Source organism: Tigriopus californicus, chromosome 4 (assembly GCF_007210705.1).
Source record: "Tigriopus californicus strain San Diego chromosome 4, Tcal_SD_v2.1, whole genome shotgun sequence".
Classification (NCBI taxonomy): domain Eukaryota; kingdom Metazoa; phylum Arthropoda; class Copepoda; order Harpacticoida; family Harpacticidae; genus Tigriopus; species Tigriopus californicus.
This window is the reverse complement of record NC_081443.1, coordinates 10,581,590-10,597,649: the sequence shown is the minus strand read 5'-3', so window position 1 is coordinate 10,597,649 and position 16,060 is coordinate 10,581,590. Positions and strand designations below refer to the sequence as shown.

At 43.8% G+C, this 16,060-nt stretch overlaps 1 protein-coding gene across 12 annotated transcripts in view; it reads right to left on the bottom strand.

Annotated features, from left to right (window-relative positions):
• The window catches only part of LOC131878704 (neuronal acetylcholine receptor subunit alpha-7-like), a 55,856-nt gene that overhangs the window by 22,015 nt on the left and 17,781 nt on the right, over nucleotides 1-16,060 (bottom strand). For all 12 annotated transcript variants that reach the window (XM_059224800.1, XM_059224798.1, XM_059224794.1 and 9 more), the window contains exon 2: nucleotides 631-770. In XM_059224800.1, coding sequence (XP_059080783.1) covers nucleotides 631-770 — 140 coding nt within the window. The remainder of the gene's footprint in view (nucleotides 1-630; nucleotides 771-16,060) is intronic.

The following is a 16,060-nucleotide window of genomic DNA, read 5'->3' as shown; positions in this document are numbered from 1 at the left end:
TTTGTTTACAGACTTTGACGATGCCGTGGACGAAAAGTGACATGAACTTCTAGGGTTCTCTCCAGGGAAGACGAGGAACCAGGTGACAATGTCAAAAAGGCGCCAACTTCCTTCTCCTCCTGCTTCCCTCTCCTCTTGATACGACGAGTTCTGTTCCGAGGGGGTCTCATGAATAAATTAGTGGGTGTGAGCTAACGCTCACTTCAAGATCATCCTTATCACGATCTTGTTGGGGAGTTGGAACAAAGGCTCGAAAGTAGAAACATTCGCGAGTTTTAAGTTTTACAAAGTGCTCTGAAAGACACAAGGAATCGATAAAGATATCCTCACCCCCGAAAAGGAACACAAAAAGGGAGAAGAGAGAGAGAGAGAGAGATAGGAGGGAGACGGAAATGGTCCCAATTGTGACGATGAAGGCCGAATTCGCACGAATGATAAAGCGAGATGAAACGTGTCAGATTTGCGCGTGGCCTTTTCTGAGGATTGTGCGGAAAACGAGTCTTTCCGTTCATTCTCGTCGTGACTCGGCACCTTTTCGGATGGAATGCTTGTTATCCAAGATGTGCTCCTATTCGTTTCTTACTCAATTCAAGTTCCATATTTGGATTGGTTCTCCTCGATTCAACTTACCACGTCAATGATTTGCTGAAGCGTCAGTCCGAAGGCTAATTTCAAGGCCTCAGACTCATTGTAAACGGGTCGCTCCAGATTGTTGTACTTCTCCAACAGGTCGTTAATGAGTCGGCGCTCATTCGGACCACTTCGGACACCTAAAATGGAAGTGGAGACAAAGTAGGGGTTAGTTGATTGAAAATAGCATGTCAACGGGTTAACCTAGTCCATTTATGAGTTCACTTCAATCAAGTTTAGCTATTCGTGTCTTGATCTTTTAGGAATAGAACACGTAAATTGACTAAGAGTTAGTTTTTTAGACGTCATTTCTATAATTCACAGTATGGTAGGCATCCATTGAAGCCAACGATGACGTTGGCGATTCTCCTCCAATATGAAGGTCAAAGTAACAAATTAGGGCCTTTAAATTAAAACACGAGGCGACGAAACTGGCCAAAGAATTCAATTACCTGGACATTGGGTCCACATCGAATAGCTTGATCAAATAACCTACAAGTTTAATGGCAGATGTATCTTTCGAAATGCGCGAGGTTATATTATTCACGTATGTTCGTCTCAAGACATTGCCCAGTAGTGGAAAGAAATTCATTCATGGTTTAAGCTCTAGGTTCCTAATTTGTTCAAATAGTTGAAGCATGAAACTGTAATACATTCTGTCATACATTTCTCAAGGTTTTCTAGAAACCTTGCCCGTAGGGTAAGGCCAATGAATGTTAGATCAGCAGATTTTGTGAAGCATATTCTGTGATCCAAGACGTTCCATTTTCTTTGTATCCGTGCGTTCTTTTCCTCCGCTTCCAGCGTTCTCAGCCGCGCAATTGGAGGCAAACAAAAGTGATTGATGGTGGGAATTCGGAGGGAATATTTTTCGAAGAATTCGATATTCCATTTACTCTGGCAGGAACATTGGGATCATTCAATGCCAGGGTTCCCCGTTGGCATTTCCGAATAAATGTGCCCAGACATGTTTTCCAATAAGTCGAGTTCTGAATCATGGGCTAAACAAACATCTTGAAGACTCGAGGTCTTTTCCATTCAGATCGTCGATGAACTTACTCCTATTGGATGGAACATGCTGCCCAATGGAACAGCTACCCTGATTTTTTTTTCCTTGGAAGAAGAGAGAAAGGAGTATGGAAATGTATGGTGAGTATTTTTGCATTTTCATCCCGCGAGAGAGGTCTTTAAATTCGCCATATAAACTTTTCCCCTCCGCCATATTGTCGTCTCAAAGTAGGATCAAGATGGCAGCGAAAATATAGAAGGTGTTGTAATATCCAAGTGCTCGTTTTATCTTGTCCCCCATTCCTCCTCCAGAAACTTTAATTCGGGTTTCGAGATGAGAGATTTAAATTCATGACCACCTCATTGCTTCCAAGGATCTGTTAATTTGCGGTTGGTGGTGAAAGAACGGAGTATTTCAAGCTTAATGGACCTACTTTGTCAAATGAAAACTTCCCTTTCCCACTAAGATTTGAGATCTTAGCCTCCTCGGAGAACCGTTTTAATTGCGTATCCGATGGGCGCAAAAGGTCTTTAAATATTAAATATTGGGTCCTTGGCTCCCCTGGAGTTCCCCCTGGAATGGTCCCTTCTTAAAGAATCATAACTTTCGTGGATAACGATGGGACTGTTCCTTGTCCCACATCCCACCGGATGTAGACGTGTAAGAAATGCATTACACATCATTTAATGCTTATGGTTTGCCTGATTAAGACGGGGACGTAAGCATGAAAGTGAAAACAAAACGAGGAACCGACAGGCATTTGGTTTTGCTAGTATTCAGGCTCTCGAGGGATTCGAAAGCAACTTTTTTGCTTCCTCTCAAACCCCCGGCAGCGCTCTTTTTGTGTGAGCCCGTAGAATGTAGAATGACATTAGAAATTCCATAAAAGAAAGAAATTATGTTCCGCGGAGATGGCTCCACCTTCTTTGATCCAATGGACCAACTTTTTTTTCTCTGTCAGAATTTTTCTCGTACTAGATGGGTAATGTTAAGAATTGAGCACTTTTGAAAACTTCTTGATGTTGTGTCGCTCCAACTTTTTTAAACTTATTGATTCGGGTTTCTTCGAAACATTCCGAAAATATTGGGATCCTTCTTGATTAAGGAACTAGTCTCAAAACGAGGTATTGAAATGGTCCATGGACCTTGAAAATTGAACTTAATCATCTCCAAATTAGTTGTCAATGCATTTCCTTTTACGATTTCAAATTGAATATGGAACATCTTTTACCGACACGCTCCAATTCTCAATGACGTTCATATTGATTTTTTATAATAAAATTGAAGACTATGGAAACAAGACATGCCATATGATTTTTTTTTTCAAGCAAATATTTTAAACATCTACGATTGGCCAAACTTAGTTGTTCCTTGGTCCGATCCGGTGATTGCATCAACATTTGCATCGCGTGTAAAACGTTGCATCCAAAACGTTGCCGTCCGCTAAAAGCTTCCTTTTTTCCTCAGATTTCAGCTCGACTCCCCTGGCAATATGTTCTTATTTCCTGTAGTAGCTTCTCAACATCCTTGTCATTGTCCCTTCAGTTCCCTCATTCTTAGCCCCCATGAGCTCAGGGAGTGGGTATTTCAGGGACATTGTTCTATTAAACTGATCCTGGAGGTTATTTCGCACAATGGGCGTGACAACTGAAATGCAAGGACAACTCTTTCATCTCAGACTGTATTCTGTCTTGGATGGACATCAACTTCCCCGAGAACGACGGCAGATCCCGTTTTTCCCCCCGCCGACTTTATGATGTCGTGGGCTTCAAAAGCTTTATTAGTTCCGACATGTTTATGTGAGTAATAAAAGCAAAGCTGGACTCACATCCACCAATAGATGACTAGTACCTTCTCCGTTTAGTGTTGTTGGGATGGGGAGGGGGCTGGATTTCTTGGATGAGAAGCACGAAGGCTGCGCCCGGTCACGAAGACGCCAATCCCCAAGGGCTTAAGTCCTAAGTCCAGACCTCCACATAATGCGATTCTTGCATTGTCTTGGCCAAACTACTGCAGTACTAATACAGCGCATGCACACACGCCCACACACACGCCCAGCTGAAGCCAGAAAAGCCAATAAAATGAGCGTGGGTTGTGGACCTGAGGACGCAATGGGCCTTTGAAGAAAGTCTTTGTGGACATGTTGTCACTCGACACCATTAAATGAAATGGTAGATAATTGCCTCATTTCAGTTAATGAGGATCAATACGCCAGAGCAAAAAAGCTAGGTGTTCTAGCGTGTAGAGATATTTAAGTATTATAAATGACCATTTAGCTCGCTGTAATTTGATAGCGGGGACTTAAGAGTTGTTGCATGATGTGGATCAACCTTTGAATATTCATAAACTGGCTTGTTATTTATGTGTCGTTGGACGTGGCACGAGATAAAATGTCACACGCAATGCATTTATCTTGCTTGGTGAAAGGGCCCCCTTAATTGTTGTCTCTTTTCTCTTTCCTTTATCTTAAGGGTGGCCATGTCCTCTCTTCTTGTTTGAGGTCGCCTTTCGTCTTCTCTCTCGTTAACGAATGAATGTTCCACTCAATTTTAGTCTTCTTCTCCTTGGCTGGCAACTCCTTGTCAGGGAGTGAAGTCGTCCATCAAGATTAGATCCTGGAGGGGATTCATTTCACTTCAAGGAGGACTCATGTTAAGTTGGAGAGAGCTCCGTCCTCGTCATCATTTTAATCTCACTAGTTGAGTGCTCCATTCTTTCATATTTGGAAACGGCTGCGGATGATTTATGATACAATATATTGTACTCTATATGGCTCGATCCTCGATTATCTGTCCGAAATAGGCTCCGCAAGCCATAAAAAGGCCGACTGAATGATTTGTCGATCTTTACACTCACGTTTGACTCTTAAATTGTAAAGATCATACCAGCCCTCTGTTTGTATTTTCGTTTGGTGAACACGACCTTGAAAGGAACCGAGAACCACGTGGAACGGCCGTCAAAAGTTTTTTGCTATCAAATTTTTCTATGGAAATGCTTCAGCAATCTAAGGCCAGCTGTGTCTAGCACATACCTCCGGCTTGATTGCTCGTGGTTGCGGTTCCGCCCAGGAATGAAACTGCTGAAAAAGTTGGAACGACCTGTTCCACAAACTCGGTGCTCAAGATGGTTAGTTGGCCCGAGTGTCATCTGCTGTCCCAGTTATCGTTGGGCTTGAGTTGTACCCGACACTTCTGGGAGACGGTTGATGTCGAAGAAGACCGTTTTTCTTCGAGCTTGAGGCAAGGAAGCGGGTATGCTGGTCACTGTTTGTGTTCCAATGCAGTCTGCAGTTATTTCTGACAATTGACATTCCCCAACAAAGGGCTCTCAAAGGGGGCAAATCAAAATGAGATGCCATTATTACTGCAATGGCTGGTCAACAGATGTTGAGAAAGGCTTTCAATGCAAGTTTAGCAAACCTGAGGATCTATAAGGGTTTCTATAGATGAATCCTAAAATGGATCAAATGGTCGTGTTTTTATGGATTCAGCATCTGATGTGGAGACGAATGGGAACAATTGTCGGGTAAATTCTGACCTCATATGGGTTAACTGACTTTTTACGACTTTTGTTTCGGTTGGCTAATTTTTCCCTTTTCTTGCGGTTGTCAGAAATCGAGCTAATTGTTTTCTCTGAAAAAAGCTGCGTATCCCTCCGTGTGTGTGGATATCTTTCCCTGATGGGTTCTCAGAAAAGGATAAAAAAGAAGCTAGACAGGCTTAATCAAACAAGAAACGGACAGAAGACAGAAAAGGCCATTTTGCAATTAACTCTCCGACGATTTAGCTCGAACACGATTCTCAAGATCTCATTTCCTGTACCACTGATCCTATTCTACTCCAAAACAGATGCTAAGTTTTCATTCCAAACAAAAAACGATCCCTCAAGGCCAACGAAGCTTACAGAGCGTTGACAACGAAAGTCCAATTATTGCAGTAATGTTTTGGGCAGCCCGTTTCTTTTGGGTTTTGTGCATCGGTCTTCTCCTTCTCTGACTCTAATAAGAAACGACAACATAAGTAAAGATAAATCAAACCAAGATAAATGCTTCGAAAGGCGAACAATGGACAACAACGGATCCAAATGGAGCAGATCCAAATGGAACTGGACATTTCTTATGAAGTGCAACTCGGCTTTACGGGAAAGCAATTTCGAGCACAGCGCCAAATTGCAAGTGTTACACAAGGAACCCCATTGCAAGTTTATCCGAGGAGCAATGCTGACCTTGCCGAATTCGATGGAGAAAATCAAGAAACGTCGGTCATGTGACTCGTTCAATGTACTTTGTACAACTTCGTGTTGTCAGTTGTCGTGGAACGGTCCAATGAAAGAACTTGCTCATTCCGCAAAGGGCGAAATAAAATGGGCGCCTTTCTCGAGGAAGAAGTGCATGAAGCGTCGAGAATGAATGGGGATCATAATTGGAGAGCTCCAAGCGTGATCTAAAATGCATCGCAAACAAATTTTGAAAGGATTCAAAACTGCCATTCTTGAGGCTGTGAAAAGTTCCAATGGAACACGAGGTGGGAAAGAGCGGCGCCGAGAAGAGCCTTTATAAAAGTATAATGTGGATATGGCGCCTCTGAGTTGCTACTCATGTTCCCTAAGCTAAGGGTGAAACAAAGCAAATGCTCCTTCCCTCCAGAATCGGTACGTAATATGCCTGGAGAGGTCATTTTCCCACAACTACGTACCACTCTTACAATTTCCTTAGCGTCTCTTGTTTTCTTTCTACCGTTTCAGTTATCCTAAGGAACTGCTAGTTTTCAACTTGAAGATACATGTCAATTCTTCAGCTTTTCAGTGTTGTTCCAACTCCATGAAATGACATGCTCATGTACGTAGAGAGAGATATTTGGATGCTAACAAACGTGAAGACGCTACCGAGAGTCAATTGGTTCACGCTTGTAGGGACTCTTTCTCGCGTGCTCTTCTAGAGGGATGGGATATCCTTCGGAAATCCGCTCAGGATCCAGCAACCTAACGAGTGTACCCTCTTTGGCCTTCTCAGGTGGTTGGAATGGACGGTATTTCATCCTGTTCCTTTCCTCTTCGTCTTCTTTCTCGCATGGACGTCTGTCGAAAACTCATTTTCGATTGGCAAGGTCGTAAAAGGAGCATTAATCTTCATTCGGTGGAAATGTGGCTCTCAGAGTCGGAGTTTAGTAGGATTGCCTCTCATTTGAAAGTGCCTAGGGAGGAGCGGGAGGAGCGGGAGCACGAGGATATCGGCTCGCTTCAAGGACGAAATTTCCCTCATGGTTCCTAAATGAGTGGACCGGGCACACACTACTTGGAACGGTAGCGTTCCTAGCTCTTGTACGCGGGCTAAACCCCCAATTTAAGAGAGGAATTCATGAGTTGCAATCCCATTTCGAACATCCTTCTAGACATTGATATCCAGAAAGATTACCACGATTGTCCTTTGATATATTGGGCTCAGTGTCCTTATCCCCGTGTTTTTGCCTAAAGAGGATCAGGAGCCTGGCTGATAAGTACAGAGAGTACCATCCCGTCGGCATTCTGAAATGGGCCTTGCAGGTGGTCGACTGCCTTGGAAATCCTCCATCTACATTCCAGATCGGTTCGTTTCCCGAAAATATATGCAACGGCACATTCCAATCCCAGAAGATGGACTGCTAAAGCCCACTGGGGGCCCTATTTCTTCTTCACTTTTAGGCCTTCAAAGACTTAAATTGTCCGTTTGGTATCTCCCGAGGTTCCCGGGTCAAAAAAAGGAGGGAGTAGAGAACTTGAAACATTCTTGGGTACTCAAAGCACGGCTGAAGCACTCGAGGAATGCCTTCAACTAAATTGAGGGAATTTCCTTCAGCAATGGGACACAGTACGTGAACTACATTCACATGAGACTGGATGCATCAAGTAATAGTTGAGAACAGGACCTTGAGCCATTTCCAAATGGTGCTAACACCAGACCTTGTTCTCTACCATGCGCCTATCAGTCATGTTAAGATTTACATTGGTAAATCATATCCAGTATAAAAGGAATACAGCTGTACATCCCTACCGCAACAAGCAAACCAATCTGTAAAGCGGAAATGTCACCTGTACGGTACTTGACTGGTATAGCAACATTCTCCTGTCTTGTGCATCCCCAATATTGACAGTCTCTGGACAGATTGAAATACATATTATCCTTTTTTCCGAATCATTCTCCAGGATTGACAAAAAGTGTCAGTTCAAGTAAAACCGAGAAAAATGGCCTTTCCTCTCAAGTACTTTGAGTGGCGCTCGCTTTCTTCACAGTAGATACTGTACCAGCACAATTTCGGCCGAGAAGCCCTCTAATACCCTCAAGCAAAAAGGTTCTCGATTTGTATTCATTGCACGAGAGTGTTTACATCGTCCTTCATTAAAGTGGGTAGTGGTAGTGGTAGTCGAAGGACCTCAGATGGGAGCTTCAAGGTGCACCATATCATTGTAATTGCTTGCATGCCTAACGGCGACATGGTTGTTGGCTCCGCAAGCAGGCCGTTGGTTGGTTGGTTGGTTGGTTCGTTGGTTCATTCCCAAATACAATTGTGTCCATGGAGCGTACGGCCTCAGAACCGAAGAGTACGTATTGAACTGAAAGGATCCCTGAGAGGAAACGGCAAGCGGATTACACATTAATGGTGTGTGGTTATGTATGTCTTGAATGGGGATTCGCTCATTTCCAAATGTGATGATGACAAGGATAATCATCTTCTTCCCCCTCGGGTTTCTAGAGAAAAAGCATTGCCTTTATTATGACATTCATTTGTCTGGATGTCATTGTTGTCTATCTAAGTACTTTTTTTCAATCTCGACCGGGAGGAACCAGCCAGAATGAGAGAGAAAAAGACGTTATGGAGTAGCTAGTGGCTCTCCAAAGTCGAGTGCCGAAATGGATCAAGCTGGAAGAAAACTCGCTGACGTAGCGAGTTGGTAGCTTCATTGAATGTTCAATTGGGGGAATCAAATCATCTTCCAAAATGGCAGAGGCAGCGACCAATGAGTGATCCTGATGATTTTCTGGAACGTCGCACCGGAACATTCGCACAAGTCAGGTCCGAAAAGAAGGAGCCAAGAGATTTTTCGGCTTGTGGCTCCGTTGTTTGTTGTTTGTTGGGTGAGGGAGCAGTCTCCACCACAACCGCCAATCTCTTGGGGTCTTATCCTTGGCGAGGAGCCCGAGAGAGAGAGAGAGGGAGAGAGAGAGAATGCCTGGAGTCTCCCAATAAAGAAAATGAAAAGCAATGGAAAAGATTTATTTCCCGAGTTTTGAGGAAGTGAACGGACGTCTTCTCGTCGACCGGGTTGACCACAGGAGGAATGGAAAAGATTTCCCGGCTTCTCGACCACGCCACCTTTGGCCTGAAGCAACGTGGAAGAAAAAAGACACTCAAATATGGTCAATTTATATATGGCGGGCTTGCCCATTGTGCTCCCCCCGCCTGCCTTCGTCTGAGGAGAATAACGGGCAGCAAGGAGTGATGCGAGTGGAATGAGTGATGAGGTGGCCGACAAAACGAGATTGCCTTGGGTTCGAAAAGGCCTGTAACGCCCTACACACCCGGCAGTCGAGGGACGCAGGGGCATGTTAAAGGCTGGGATGATAATAAATATTGTAGAACTTCATACTATTCAGACTCAATGTCGAGAGAAGAAAAAAGCCAAAGGATGGCCATAAAACGATTGGCAAAAACACATGTTCCCCCATGGCCAAAATCATCCCTTGACATACATCTTGACGAGCCTTCAGCAGGGATGAGAATTCATTAAAAGCCATTTTTGGCCACCTGGTAGAAAGTGCCAGAAATTGGGCCCAAAGTCAATTTTTGCCATCGCTGGCCTGAAGGCAATGGAAACGAGTGACGTCGAAGCCCTGATAATTTCGTTTGGCTTTTGACATTGTAGATTTCGAGCACGACAGGTGAAAAGTTAAACGGAAACATCATTCCAAGAATTTAGATTAAGGGAAAAGGCCGTCAAAGCGAATCTTCGGTCTTCGCCTGGTCTTGCTATTTGGTGAAGGTGATGTCAGAAAATAAATTGTCAACTTCTCCCATTTCAACATTTTCGGAGTTCCTGAAGGAAAAGTGGTGACATTTTCTGAAGCGAGCGGTATTTGTTTTCCATGAGCTTTCTCAGGTATTTTTGAGCTCCAGTACATATTCCAGCTCCATTTCCCCCATACCCTAGTCAGGAGCAACGAATTAATCTTCATTTTCAGGCTGTAATTTCGGGTGCAAACAAATACGAGATCCAGAAACTTTCGTTACGCTGAAGCCGCCGGCCATGAGAAAACGTTGGAGAAGGGTCATAAATCAATTTTGTTCAGCGGATATTCCAGTATTCAGAATTTAGGCGTGGTGTGGCTCAAACCTGGAAACGTACCGTGTTCGTAGATGAGAGAATGAGTCGTGGAAATCCTGATAATAGCCAAAGTCGGCTCGTAAATTTAAAGCATGAAAGACGACGAGACTATCTCGAAACCCAAGTTTGCCTCTTTGAAACGACTCAAATGGAACGTCATGGTTGAAAACATTCAATTGAGGTGTGCCAGAGCGAGAATTGAGGAACACTGAACCGTTAAGAGCCTTTTTGGCCAACATCATCAGGTTTTGTCCACGAGCAAAAACACATCTAAGCAACTGTTGACTGTTGGCCAAGGCGTCATTGTCACCCGCCGTCAGCCGCAACCCAATGACGTCGTCCTCCAAGTTCTCCTCCAGAGCCACCTCAAGCTTGGAGGGGTTTGGTCTGTCTATGACATATGGTAAACTGTTAGAAACAGAAAGTTCCTCCTCCGCCTCCTCGTTCTTCTTCTTCTTGGTTGTTCCTTATATCGCAACATGGTGAGCAATCTCATTCGGTGAATGGCGAGAAACCCATCGAAAGAAGTTTTTAGACGCAACACCCAGAGAGTAAAGATAGGTGCCCTTTGTCCCTTGAGCGGGCTTTTCATTAGTTGCTACTTATTAGAAATAACCAAAAAATGAATTACAAATGAAGAGCCCTTGGTCAACTCGTCAACTCTTACACAAGCATCTTCACCAAAGCTGACACCCAATCCTGCACGGAACTCTCTCAACCTCGCTTACTAATTTGTTTGGTGGGAACACTGAAGGTGGTTGTTCCCTCTTCTTTTTTTCGATCGAGGTACACTGTTTGGATAGTTGATTGTAGGTGGCTTTGATGGAGACAAAGTAAAGTAAGCCCAGCCTTGATGCTCACTGCTCACTGTTCTCCCAAATGCAAGTATATTGTTATCTAAAAATAGACTTGTGCGAACACACCTCACCAAAGATTCAAGATCGGAGGCTTGGCCGAAGGCATTCTCTGATTCCATCTCAGCATAGGATCGTCGGCCCCAGAGTAAGTCTTCTTGTACTAGTAGTGGACCTTGTTAGGTCGTTTGAAGATGAACGTTTGAGTCCAATCACATCCCTTCCAACCTTTCTAGGCACAATTGCTGTCCGAGTATCGCCACCATTTATCACCATCTCCCCGACTGTGAATGGTCAAGTCAGTGACATATTGTGCGAGGCTACCCAAAGCCCAAGGTCATCGTCAGAAGTCGATTACTAGACAGAGGAAGGAGAAGAGGCGTGTTCCAGTTGTCCGCCCCCCCCCCCTCAATCGTTCTCTGGCATTAGGTGGGAGCGACCCCTGTCAAATTAGACAAGAAAGCAACACCATTTGAAGACATGAACTGGATCTGATAGCATTCCCCTGTTGTAGCTCGTGTTCGTCCTACATCTTAGAGAACCTAACGAGGATAGAGATCCTCAGAATGCTGCCCTTAGACAGGTAACGTCATCTGGTGAGCAAAACTGACGGCTCGCAAACTCAAGAACACTTGCTATGAAATGGCATGCTTCTCTTCTGGGCTCGCCAAAAGTGCATTGCCAGATATTTCCAACCTTTCTACAGATGAGAAGTGTGAATGAATTCACCATTGAACATGAGTTAGTTTCCATTGGACGTGCTAGCCAAGTTTGTCAGAAAGACAAAAGAGCGCTGGAAATGAGCTGAAGGAGCGAACATTGAGTCTAAAAGTGTCCGACCAAATTAGGAGCCATTCATAACCCAAAGGCCAAAATGAGGCTTTGGAATGAAATTTGCCAAGGTTGCACCTTGGTCCTTCTCTCTTAAATTACGACTTTCCACCAGGGAAATTTCTCGACCCGGGAGTCGATTTCATATAAGTAGAACGAACGTAAAAAAAAAAAGAAAAAAGGGTCAGTTTGAGGTCTCTTTTGAAATGTCAACTTGACGAATGACATGTAAGATCCTCTCGAGGTCGTCAATCATGTTTGAAGCAAACACCAAATGCATGCTCCAAGTGTGTGTCAGAATTTTGTTTGCGGGATCTTTTTCAGTTCAAAGAGTGTGAAGCCGGTCTGATAAGGCTTTTCATCAGGATCTGTAAAAACTCTGTGGAACATCATTTGGACAAAAACAACCTCAGGCTTCACTCCTCTCTTTCTCAGAGTATGGTATGTCAGGGTTGCCAAAGATCGTCACGGCTCTTTTTCCCTCTTTGACCAAAGAGAGATGAGTCTCAAGACCATTTGATTGTGATAACTCTTGCGGCATATATATGTACCGTTGACCTTCGCACACGTACAGGTATTGTGTTTTGCCACAAGATTTCATTTAGAGAGTCAGATAATGGATCAATTGGCGATGTACAAACATTTACAGAATTAAGAGTGAGAAGGCGTCTGGAGAGCCTTGGATATGAACATCGAAATAGGACTACCCCTCTGGATGGTGAAAGATGGCTCAATAGGAATGGAATCCGATAACTCAATAACACTCATCAAGGCCATCACGATCGGGTACATATGTGTACCGGGGTCATGTTGTCGAGCTTAATTCATGCCTCTGTAAGCACACCATCGATGCTTTGATGTTCTTTTCCCTTGTAGCTCATGCAGCGCGTGTGAGCTTCCATTCCTGGTTCTGGTCTTCTTCATCTGGCTGCTAAGGAACCACATGAATGGCAATCAACCTCCCCACCAACGGTTCCAGAGCCTCAACGGAACCATTTCTTTGGGAGAAAACTACGTGTCCCTTGGTTGAATTTGACGGCCAGATGAACGCAAATGCCTGAGTTCCAGGTACAGTTGTTGTGTAGGTATTTATCTGGGTTCACATTAATCAATAAGGAGAGCGGCAAGAGTTCTTATAGCGTCGGAAGTTTATTCAAGGCCACCCTGGTCGGTTTCAAAAACATCAGCTGACCTCAGGTTTGCTTGTTGGGTAGATCGTTATTGCTCCTTGGAGCACTCAGGAGTATGCGATCCTATCTTGGGATGGGTCATTTGTGGTCAAAGGAGACCATGAGATCTGGAATCATTCCATTTGGAAAAAACGACCTCGACTGGAGCTTAAGAACTTGATCTAGCAATAACGGCAGACTTTGGGTTTCCTTCCCACGCGAAAAAACCATTGGAAGGTCATCTCATTTGAATTCAATGGGTTGCAAAAGAGTTATGTCCCAGTAAGAATAATTTAACCTCTTGGCACCCGAAAAAACTGTCTTGCGAGGAAAACGGACCAGCTACATTGTTGAATGCCAAGCTTCTCTAACATATGTAGCGAGCAGCCTTTGGACCAATTCTTTGGATCTTCCAACGTTATTGGAAGCGCACTAATGAGGCGTAGTGCATTTGCCCAGGGAAAGGAGCAAATCTTATCGCTAATCTACTAGTCGGATGTTGGTGGAACATGGAGTGTGGCTCATCCCAAGACCGAGCGAAAACTCGGCTCCCGTTGTCCAAAAGAAACTTGCCAAAGTGTGCAACACGGAGAAAAAATAATGGGACAAGCCAAATGGAAGGAACCGGCCATTTTCTTCTCCCCCGGTCCGAGGAGAACTAGGAAAGTGGGCAGGCTCTGGGACTTATCTTCTGCGAAATGCAATTATATCCCTTCCTTCTCTTGGCTTGAGGAACGGCACTTGAGAATGGTCCAATTAAAATGGCTTAGCACAATTACTGTTCGTTCCTGGAATCGTGGAAGGTTCCATCTCATTCCAAATTCAAGGATAGCCCTCATAACACCTGCTCAAAGCCATATTCTATGAACTGGAGCCGCAGTATTCCATCCCATGTCATTGCTAATAGCCGACATCGCAGATTGAAAGTGGATCCGTGGAAAGGTATCTGTTGATTGTGTTTCTTGTCCATGTGATGAATCACCTGGTCATAACTCAAGAGTGAAATCATTTCCTTGAAAAAATGCTTGAAGGCATTCTGGCAGCTAGGACGGAAAGAGAAGGAACGGACAGCGGGGATCTTTTGAAAAATGTGTTCTCCTCTTGGCAAGGGCATTATCAAAGAACCAACAGCCGGCACATAACTCAGGATTTGTCCTCTTTAGAGATCTTTTTCAGGGCCTTCCGAATTTATAGACTTGTCCCGAGCCGAGCTTTGCTTGGCAAAACCATTGCGAATCTTTAGTACAAACACAGAGATGACATCAAATCGCTTGTATCGTTTGTTGTCCTATCAGGGTGAGACCATGTTCCTCAGGGCTGTCCCAACCCTGTTGGTCTCCTTGCTCCTCGTAACTGTCCAATTGATGCAAGCTTTTTTGTATATTGTACGTCGAATGGTTAAGGTGCTGATGGAAAGGGCTGGTCTGTCTTTGGATGTGAAAATTATTCCATTGATCGAAGATCACAAAAAGCCTCCTGAATGAACAAGATAGGAGCGCTTTGGGGAAGCACAAGTTTTTTCTCCTCTAAGTCTAAAAGACTTTGGACAAGTTTTTCTCCTTGTTCGTCTATTGTGACCAGGCATTGGGCCAAGCAGAAAGCAAGCAACTAGACCCTGCTGGCCAAACTTGCTTCCAATCTTCCGAAACAAAAACTTAAAATGGGCATGCAGTGTGCCAAAGAGGAGGCTTTTCTCCTCTGAACTGCATTGCACAATGGGTTTTCACTGCTTTAAGCTTATTCTTCGGCAGGTCAATCAGAAGACTATGACTTAGGGCAGAAAACATGGACGGGTGATTAATGCTTTAATTAAGTTTTTTAGAGATTTAGTCGAACATATTTTTGGTGGTCGGGATAACTTTGTTAGGGATAAATCAACCAGCCTCGTTGAAATAAGATGAATGCAAAAATACTCTTTAAGGAAAAAACGCCAGTCACGTTGTTTCATTTTCTATATGAATTTAGTACAATACTTAGACAAAAACTGATGGTTGAAAAGTTACTTTGTTCTTTTGACCTTTGCTACTCAGTTAACGGAAATCATTTGATATGAGTTCAGTCAGCATTTTTGTGATAAAAATACTCTTGTGGTTAAGGAGGAAAAAGGATCAACTTTGGTGTAAGAAATGGACAGCTTCCCTTTTTTTTTCTTACCTTCTTTTGCCGTTACTCGACGACCACCCATCAAAGTTTGGCATTTGCAAAATATGCATTTCAACCTTTCAGATTTTTTATCAAGTCACGCTAAAAGGAATTCAAACCAATTTATCCAGTCCAGGCTAGTGACCTTTGGGAGTGTTTTAAAGCAAAACTCTACTCCAAAGCAATGTTGTTGAATAGGTGTACGTTTAATGGAATCCAAAAAGAAAATATAAGGTCACTCATCCTTCCATTACGATGCACTCCAATATTATGTAATAATCTTTTTGAGCCTTGAGAGCTTTGTCGTGTCTATCAGTTTACCGGAAGAGATCAGTTTTCCAATAATTTGAGTAGCCCTTCCTCAAAAACTGAATTGGCCTGCTTTGCAACCACCAAGATCCACTTTTGGGACCTTTCTCTGGAACAGAAAGAGCTGCTCAGAGATGCAGCCATTGGACGAGATCCAATAGATCCACGCCCTGAACGAAGGTCATGGAACTCGGTCATGGAGCACTTTCCCCAGGCGAGGGAAGTCTCTTCCGGAAATTCCATCGTTTCTCATCATCAATTGATGCCATTTTACCACGCAAAAAAGCTCCTGCCTCCCAACTCAACATGCAGTTTTGGTATCAGTAATGGAACCTCCCCTGGTGAGCTGAAAAGGGACCCAAAAAACCTTGGAACGGAACAACAAACCCACCGCCAAGGCTTAGCAAAGTACAACACAAAGAACTGACTTTGGCCTTCCGAAGATGCCTCTCATCAGACTGGATCTTAGATGCTATGAATTATAAGTATTTACTGTAGAATGAGGCCATACAAATGGGTTCCAACACATTGGTTCATGGGTTTTCAATGGTCCAGACGCTGTAAATCTATCTGGCATTGTGAAAGGTCGAGATGAAGTTTGTTCCAGTCATGACACGACCAAACTTTCCCGCAATTCACCAGAGACCAGCCGAAAATTGGAAAACGAGGCCAATAGAGAAACCCACCACCAAAAGAAGAACTTCAATAAGAACGGAGAAGCCTTGTTCTCCAATCTTTAATGGATTTTCACATGCAAC